The sequence below is a fragment of the Sus scrofa genome, chromosome 2 (assembly GCF_054392235.1).
Source record: "Sus scrofa isolate SSC_HxYL_T2T_F1_AM1 chromosome 2, Sscrofa_HxYL_maternal_Yorkshire_Landrace_v2.0, whole genome shotgun sequence".
NCBI lineage: Eukaryota > Metazoa > Chordata > Mammalia > Artiodactyla > Suidae > Sus > Sus scrofa.
Window position 1 is genome coordinate 18,369,284 of NC_139384.1, and position 8,816 is coordinate 18,378,099.

The window sequence follows — 8,816 nt, forward strand, 5'->3', positions numbered from 1 at the left end:
AATTTGAGACTGAATTTCTCTATCAATTAAACAGTAACTCCCCTTGCCCCCTCCCCTCAGCCCTTGGCAACCGCCTTTGTACTTTCTGTGTCTATGGATTTGGCTATACACTAAGTACCTCACATTAGTGGAATCATTCAGTTTTTCTCTTTTCGTGACTGGCTTATTTTATTTAGCATATAATGTCCTCAAGATTCATTCATGTTGCAAGCATATATCAGAATTTCTTTCCTTTTAAGGGTGAAAATATTCCACCATGTGTACATACCCATTCATCTGATGATGGCCTCGTGGGTTGCTTCTACCTTTTGGCTGTAATGCTGCTGTGAACATGGGTACACAAATATCTCTTTGAGATCCTGCTTTTAGGTCTTTTGGGGTACACACCCAGAAGTGGAATTGGGTAATTCTACTTTTAGTTTTTTGAGGAACTGCCATATTGTTTTTCATAGTGGCTGCACCATTTTACATTCCCACCAACAGGGTACAGGGGTTCCCTTTCTCCACATTTTTTTCCCTTTCTCAACACTTTTTGTTTTCTTTCTGGGGCTGCACCTGAAGCATATGGAAACTTCCAAGCTAGGAGTCGAATTGGAGCTGTAGCTGACAGCCTACACCTCAGCTCACAGTCATGCAGGATCCCTAACCCACTGAGCATGGCCTGCGATTGAACCCACATCCCCATGAATACTCGTTGGGTTCGTTAACCCCTGAGCCACAATGGGAACGCCAACACTTTCTGTTTTTAATTTTTAAAATGTTTTATTATAGTTGATTTACAATGTTCTGTTGATCTTTCCTGCATAGCAATACCAACGCTTGTTATTTTCTGGTTTTTGATTATAACCATCCTAATTGGAGTGATAGGATTTGCTATTTGCAGTGGGATTGATGAAGGAAATAGAGCTCCAAAGCATGACCTTTCTCTCCATCCTTCCATCTTTCCACTCATTCATCTTTTCACATCACAGACTATCCACCAATTCATGCACACAGCCGTCCAGTCCGCCACTCAATCACTTTTCCCATTGTCCTCCCCCCACCACCGAACCCTCCATTCATCTCCCCCTGACTTACCCAGCTAATAAATATACACTAAGTGTCTTTTATAGGCCAGGCACATTGCTAGGTGTTGTGGAATGAATAAAACACATGTCCTGCCAGATTTATCTTTAATAAGGGGAACAGCTAAAAAATCTCAATAATTAGGATACAGTGTAGAAAGTAACAAGGAGCCTGGAACTCTCCTGCTTTCTGGGTCCTCAGTTTCCACATCTGAACAATTTGCAGGACAGCTGGGCTTAATGAGCCCTTGTCCAATGGTCTGTGGTTTCCTTCTAAGATGTTTTTCTCTGCCTTCTCAGCCTTTGCTTTCTTAATTTCTCAAATTCTTTCTCTGTCTTGATCTTACTTCTCCTCCCCTGGGGAGAGCCCTCACTTCAGGCTGGGTTTTCTGCTCTGAGGAGATAAGGTCAACTAAATGATACTTAAATCTTGAATTTTTTTTTGTGTGGGATTGTTTTGAATATCATTTTGTTTTTGTCCTGGTGACATATAGGTATTAGTGACACCAAAAAAAAAAAAAAATGAGTAAGAATAGGAATGTGTGGGTAGGACTTTGGTCTGGGATTGGGAGCTGGTTTAGAGGGAAGAAATGAAAGCTATTGATGAATGGATCATTGTTGGTTGGATAAATGAAGGTTCAATGATGGATGGATCATGGATGGATAGATTATGGATGAATGGGTGGATGATGGATGGATGATGGTTGGGTAGTGGGTGGATGATGGATGGATGATGGTTGGGTAGTGGGTGGATGATGGATGGATGATGGTTGGGTAGTGGGTGGATGATGGATGGATGATGGTTGGGTAGTGGGTGGATGATGGATGGATGATGGTTGGGTGATGGATGGATAGATGATGGGTGGATGATGTTCGCTGATGGGTGGCTGAAGGATGGATGATGAATGATGGATGAGGGGAAATGATGGTAGACAGATGGGTGGCTAAGAGCAGTCTATAAATTCTGACACCATGGATCTTACGTAAAGCTTTCATGAGCAATCTTGTTCCTCAGAGTGGTATGGTATATAGTGGCAAGAGTTCAGTGCCTGGAGTCATACACAGGAATGTTTAGATCCTGACTCTACCAACGACTGCCTATAGCCAAGGAACTTAACCTCGTTGAGTCATGGTTTCCTCATGCTGCAGCTGCCACCTTCTCAGAGTTAAGGTCAGAATTAAATGAGATAATGTGGATTAAGTACTTAGCACAGTGCCTTGTACATAAAAAAACCCCACTAAAATTAACTGTTATTGGTCATTTAATCAAGCACTGACTGAGGGCTGGTACGTATTGGGTGCCTAACAGGTTGTAGACAGGAGGATCCAGTGCTCGCTCCAGATACACAAATACACTTATTCTTTTGAGAAGCAGAAAGTCATGCTAAGGGGGCGTAAATTTTAGGATGGCCTGGGTGGCCTACTGAAGCGACAGAAAGGGATTTAGCAATGCCTTCCTAAACAGTCAGCCAGAAATGAGGTCCAAAGAGCCCAGGAGTGCTGACCTTTGCATGCGGATGGACTCCTGGCATTGCGTTCCTTCAGAGGGCCTCATCCTTGGGTCATCTCTGCCTACCAGACAGTGTTGCTTACAAAATTGCCTGAACACTCAAATCTAGGGTAAAGGCAAGGTTTCTGTTTGGCCTTTTGAAACCTTAATAGTAACCCCAAAGTCTCAGTTGCAGCTTTCAGGGGACCCTGGAGCAAGATTCCAGAGCCTTAGTGAGTACAGGGGTCTCCTTAGGATCCAGTTAAAGGCCAGAATCCCAGGTCTCCTCTCGGCGCTGCAGATTCTGTGGGTCTCCAATGGGCCCCAAACCTGCAGGCTTTTCAAACTCTGGAAGTAATTCTGATGAGGATGTACTCGGGCTGAACCCGCCAAGGTGAGCCTCAGTGGAGCTGGAAGAGAGGTGGGGAGCAGGACAGAAAGAGAGCACTCAGGGGCCCTCCAACCCCGGAACTGGAGTAGGTGTGAGGATGTGGGGGCTGGTGGGCAGAAGAAGGCAAAAGTGGGCAGAAGAAAGATCTGGGCAGGAGTTCCTGCTGTGGTGCAATGGGATTAGCGCCATCTCTGGAGCACTGCGATGCAGGTTCAATCCCCAGACCAGCATAGTGGGCTAGGGACTCAGCGTTCCCAGGTGAGCTATAGGTCGCAGCTGTGGCTCAGGTTCAGATCTGATCCCAGGCCAGGGAATTCCATCTGCCACAGGGCAGCCCCCACCCCTCCAAAAAAATTTCTGGACACTTTAAGCTGGCCAGGAGAAGGCAAAAATGGGACAATGCCAGGAGAAGGGATGGAGGGCAAAGCTACAGCTAAAGAGGAACCTGGTTCTGCTCACCAAATCTCAGAGCCCCAAAGAGCCTGCCTCTGAAAAACAGAGCTCAGAGTTCCCTGGTGGCTCAGCAGGTTAAGGATCGGGCATTGTCACTGTTGTGGCTTGGGTCACTGCTGTGGCACAGGTTTGATCTCTGGCCCAGGAACTTCTGCATGCTGTGGACATAGCAAAAACAAAAAACCAAAAACCAAAGACAGAGCCAACTCCCACAGCAAGTGGAGAATTTACAGATTAAGTGTTGTTTTGTTTTGTTTTCCTTTCAGATTTAGATAATTTTGTGGAGTAGAGTCAGAGTTCTTAGGAAAGTAGGAGTTCCCTGGTGGCTCATTGGGTTAGGATCCAGCCTTGTCACTGCTGTGGCTTAGGTCATTGCTGTGGCATGGGTTTGAGCCTGGCTCGGGAATGTCCACATGCCGTGGGCATGGCCAAAAAAAAAAAGAAACTAGGATTCATTCATTCATTCATTCATTCAGGAAGTGTTTACTGAGTGCCTGCTGCATCCAAGTGCTGGAAATACCACAGTGAAAAAAAACAGTGCCTGTCCTGCAACACTGGGGCACCCACTCCAGCCTCTGGGAGAGAATGACATCCGGGGCCCCTCAAACAATTTCTTGAGGCCACCAACTAGGATGGCAGGGAGCAGGGGAATGAGGGATGGAGAAGAACAAACGCAAATTAAAGCATCTGCTGTTTGCTCAAGTGATTTAGGCTCTTTAGAATAAAACAGTAATAATCACTACAATGATGATGACAGTTAATGTTTATTGAGTTTGACTCTGTGCCAGGTCTTACTCTAAGCGCTTTGCAGGCATTAGCTCATTTAATCCTCACGGCAAGCCTATGAGATAGGGGTCACTCAGGGGTCAGTGGCAGAGCCAGGACTGGAACTCAGCTCTGCTCCATATCATGTACTTTCTCCCCCCATGTCACGCAGCCTCGTGGAAGTGGGAGTCTGGCTTGTGGGTTCAAATGATTCCACATGTGGATGAGACCTCGGTAACCAAGCACTCAGTTGGGTCTCTGACTTTTGCAGTGGGGAATCTGAGGCTCAGAGAGGTAGAATATCTTGCCCAGGGTCACATGGCTAGGCCACCAAGAGGCAGGATTTGAAAGCGAGCCTTCTGATAACCAGTGCAGAGCCAAAAACAACGCATTTCATAGGGAGGTATGAGTGAGTGTGTGTTTCTGAGAGAGAAAGAGAAAGTGGGAGACAGACAGGCCCACACCCACACATGAGGCTGGCGAAGGTCCCCCTGCAGGGCCATGTGCGTGTCACAGAGACACCGTCCCGTCTTGGCATCCTGTACACTCCCTCTTTGGGTCACAGGAGAAAAATCCCTCTTGTCACTTTGTCACCACATCTCCTTTTAGACACCAAATTGTACCCAGGAAGTCCTCTGACATGTGGCAGTTTTTGTTCCTGGAAAAGGTGTCCAGAGAAACCAAGTTGAAGACCAGCTCCAGTCCCAGGCAGGGCTCCCCGTGGCATGTAGCTGTTCCCTAAACTCGAACCCACCCCACCGCAGACGCTGAAAGCACCCACGAGGGAGTTTCCGGGAAAGCCTTAGGTCCTGGCAACCTCACTGGAACCCGGGGGCAGCTGCCCAAGGGCATGGCTTTGAAGGGGCAGCACTGGGGGCCTGGACAAGTTCTGGTGTGTGAGGCATGTCAGCCCTGTGACTCTGCAGTCACACCTTGGCTGTGTGACAAGACCATGTGCTGTGACTGTGGGCAGCCAGTCAGCTCAGGAACCACGGCTATGTCCTTACGGGGAGGAGAGGGGACTCAGCATTCCCCAAGGGCCCATTCTAGGGCTAGAAGGTTTTACAAGTATGAACTCATTTATACCTTCCAGTAACTTTTTTTTTTTTTTTTTGCTTTTTAGGGGTGCACCCATGTCATATGGTAGTTCCCAGGCTAGGGGATGAATCAGAGCTGTAGCTGCTGGCCTATGCCACAGCCCCAGCAACACCAGATCTGAGCCACGTCTGTGACCTACACCACAGCTCATGGCAACACTGGATCCTTTAACTGACTGCTCAGGGCCAGGGCTCAAAACCTCATCCTCAAGGATACTAGCAGGGTTCGTTATTGCTGAGCCAAAATAGGAACTCCACCCAGTAACTATTATCCCCATTTTGCAGGTGAATCAACTGAGGCCAGAGGGGTCTGTGCCTGAGGTCACACAGAAAGTAAATGACAGAGCCAGGATTCGGACTTTTTGGCTCAAAAGCCTGTGTCCTTGTGATCACATGGGAGGCGGGGTAGAATGGTTGCTGAGAACAAAGGCTGTGCCTCAGACCTGGGTCCCGCTCTGCCACCAATGAGGCCTTGGAGCTTGGTTGTGTTGTGTAGCCCCCAAGCCGCAGTGTCCTCATCTATAGAATGTGGGTGGGAAAGTAACAGGGTGGGAGGCGAGATGATTCATGTCAACTTGCAGCCCAGCCTGGTCCGTGGAAAGAGCCCCGCACGGCCAGGCGTTATGGTTTGACGATCTTGCCTTTCCCGCTCCGCTCACCCACACGGCCCTGCCATCCCCGCAGACCATTACTGGGACTTCCACCCGCACCACGTGCACAGCGAGTTCGAGAGCTTCGCCGAGAACCACTTCACGGAGCTGCAGAGTGTGCAGCCCCCCCAGCTGCAGCAGCTCTACCGCCACATGGAGCTGGAGCAGATGCACGTGCTCGACACCCCCATGGCACCCACCCATGCCAGCCTCGGCCACCAGGTGCGTGCAGCGCCACCCGCCCAGCCCGGCCCAGCCCGCAGCCTGTGGTAAGGCCGGCGCTTCGCAGGAAGCTGACACAGGCTCTTACTCAACTCGGCTTCCTGCCCCACAGCGCCAACGGCGGCGGGAGCCTCAACGGCTGTCTTCTGACCCCCCGACTGACCTCGTGACCCTACACCTCTTATCTCCTCTCACCCCACCATGGAGAGAGGCCAGATAATTCCCACACCCCTACTGATCCTCTCCACCCTGATGGCCTTGTCATAGGCCCTCCTGACCCCCACTGGCCAAAGCCCCCATCAGTGGCCCTTCATGGATCCGGCATGCAGGTCACTGAGCCTTGACCTCCTGGCTTCTCCCTCTCCCCACTGACCACCCCCCTCAGCTGCACCAACTCTAATCCCAGTGACCTCTGTTGACCTCTACCATCCTCACTGTCCTCCATCACCCCTTCAGGCACTTGTCACCCACCTATTAAACCCCACTCACTCTGGTGCCCAACTCTCCAGCACCTCCTCCCCCCCGGGCTGCTGCGGGGGGCCCACGGCATATGAGAAAAAGATGCCCCTTCCCCTGGCCACGCAGCCCCGAACCAGGGGAGTGAGTGGGGGTTTCAGCAGCCACTCCTCCCCACAACCTGGCCCCTCTGTGTGGTGACCCTGCCCGACCCCACAACCCACCTTTCTCCCGCATGCTCTGCCTCTTGCTGGCCTCCCATTTCAGCATCCCCTCTTCTCTCACCCAGCTGACCCCCTACCTGGCAGCGCTGAGCTTTGAACTGTCCCTCACTGACCTCAACCCTCTTTCGGCCACCTTCCCAGGTTTCCTACCTACCCCGGATGTGCCTCCCGTACCCCTCCCTGTCCCCGGCCCAGCCCAGCTCGGATGAGGAGGAGGGCGAGCGGCAGAGCCCCCCACTGGAAGTGTCTGACGGGGAGGCCGACGGCCTGGAGCCAGGGCCTGGCCTCCTGCACGGGGAGACAGGTAGGGGGATGCCCAGAGCCAGCCTGGACCCAGCCCGGGCCCGGTTTCATGCCCACCTCGGCCCAAGCCGGCGGACGTGGCAGGGAGGCCATAGAGCTGAGAGTACGTGTGTGTGCGTGCGCGTGTGCGAGCGTTTGCCAGTGTGTTTCGGGGGAGTGCCTGTGAGTGTCTCTGCGCACGTCTGAGCACAGGCGCTGTAGCGAGGTGTGCGCACGCGCGCCAGCGTAGTCCTTCCGAAGCTACCATTGGGGCGGGGCGGGGCGGGGCGGGGCGGGGCGGGGCGGTACCATGTGGAGGGAGCTTGGCGGGCTGGGTGCGGGAGTGCGCGCTGACCACCTCCGGCCGCAGGCAGCAAGAAGAAGATCCGCCTGTATCAGTTCCTGCTGGACCTGCTGCGCAGCGGCGACATGAAGGACAGCATCTGGTGGGTGGACAAGGACAAGGGCACCTTCCAGTTTTCGTCCAAGCACAAGGAGGCGCTGGCGCACCGCTGGGGCATCCAGAAGGGCAACCGCAAGAAGATGACCTACCAGAAGATGGCTCGCGCGCTGCGCAACTACGGCAAGACGGGCGAGGTCAAGAAGGTCAAGAAGAAGCTCACCTACCAGTTCAGCGGGGAGGTGCTGGGCCGCGGGGCCCTGGTCGAGCGGCGCCACCCACCCCACTGAGCCCAGCCCCAAGCCCGCCGGGCCGCCAGGTCTCCCCGCTGGCCATAGCATTAACCCCTCGCCCGGCTGGACACAGGGGGGAAGCTTCCAGGGGCCAGGGGCAGGACTGTGGCGGGCCTCTCCGCCCAGCCCCTCCTCCTCTAAGACCCCTATCCACACCCTTGCTTCGCCTCCCACCAGGACTCCAGCCCCGGCTCCAGAAGGCCGCCTGGGCGTCTGGCCTCAGCGAAGGGTCAGCTTGCTTAGTACTAGCAGTACTTCCTTGGGAGTTCGAAGTCATCTTATTCGTGTAAATTGAATCCTTCTCCTCTTTAAGCATCCCTCCCTCCCTCCCCACACCTTTCCCCCATCAGCTTCCTGAAAAAACAAAACATTAAAGTTATTCTCAGTGAGTCCTCTTGTAGTACAGAGTCTCTTTTGAAATGTTTTGTGGGAGCACCCGTTGTGGCTCAGTGGGTTAAGAACCCAACATGGTGTCTGTGAGGATGTGGGTTGAAGATCTCATGTTGCTGCAGGCTGCAGTGTAGGTCACAGAGGTGTTTTGGATCTGGTGTCATGGCTGTGGGTTAGGCCGACAGCTGTGGCTCTGATTCAGCCCCTAGCCTGGGAGCTTTCATATGTGTCAGGTGTCATATGTGTCAGGTGTGGGGAAAAAAAATGTTTTGTGCACCTTGTCTGCCCCCCCCACCCCCCGCCATCTGATATGGCTTTTCCTCATTTGTCCCTCGGGCATTTACTAAGGATCCTTTCCAATGCTGGACACTGGGGACATGAGGACAGATGACACATTGTACCTGACCAGGATTTAGAGCCTGTGGATGGAAGAGTCCTCAGTTGTTCTTAGGCAAATAAATCATTAAAAAGCCCTCTGCAACGAATAAATTTTTTTTAGATGCCTCCATGAGCCTTAAGCTTATAAGCTGTAGGCTATGACCCTAGTGATGATTATAATAATAATAATGGCAACAACACTGGATTTTTTGGCCATTTTATTACATGTCATCCCTGAGGAGTGGTATCTAATAGCATCCCA

General features: G+C 51.9%; 1 protein-coding gene across 5 annotated transcripts in view; it reads left to right on the forward strand.

Moving 5' to 3' along the window:
- SPI1 (Spi-1 proto-oncogene) overlaps nucleotides 1-8,175 on the forward strand; it is a 31,130-nt gene extending 22,955 nt beyond the window's left edge. For all 5 annotated transcript variants that reach the window (XM_085009749.1, XM_005660921.4, NM_001001865.1 and 2 more), the window contains 3 exon segments: nucleotides 5,944-6,131; nucleotides 6,953-7,115; nucleotides 7,464-8,175. In XM_085009749.1, the coding sequence (XP_084865875.1) occupies nucleotides 5,944-6,131; nucleotides 6,953-7,115; nucleotides 7,464-7,783 (671 nt within the window). In that variant the 3' untranslated portion in view covers nucleotides 7,784-8,175.
- The last annotated feature ends 641 nt before the right edge of the window (nucleotides 8,176-8,816 follow it).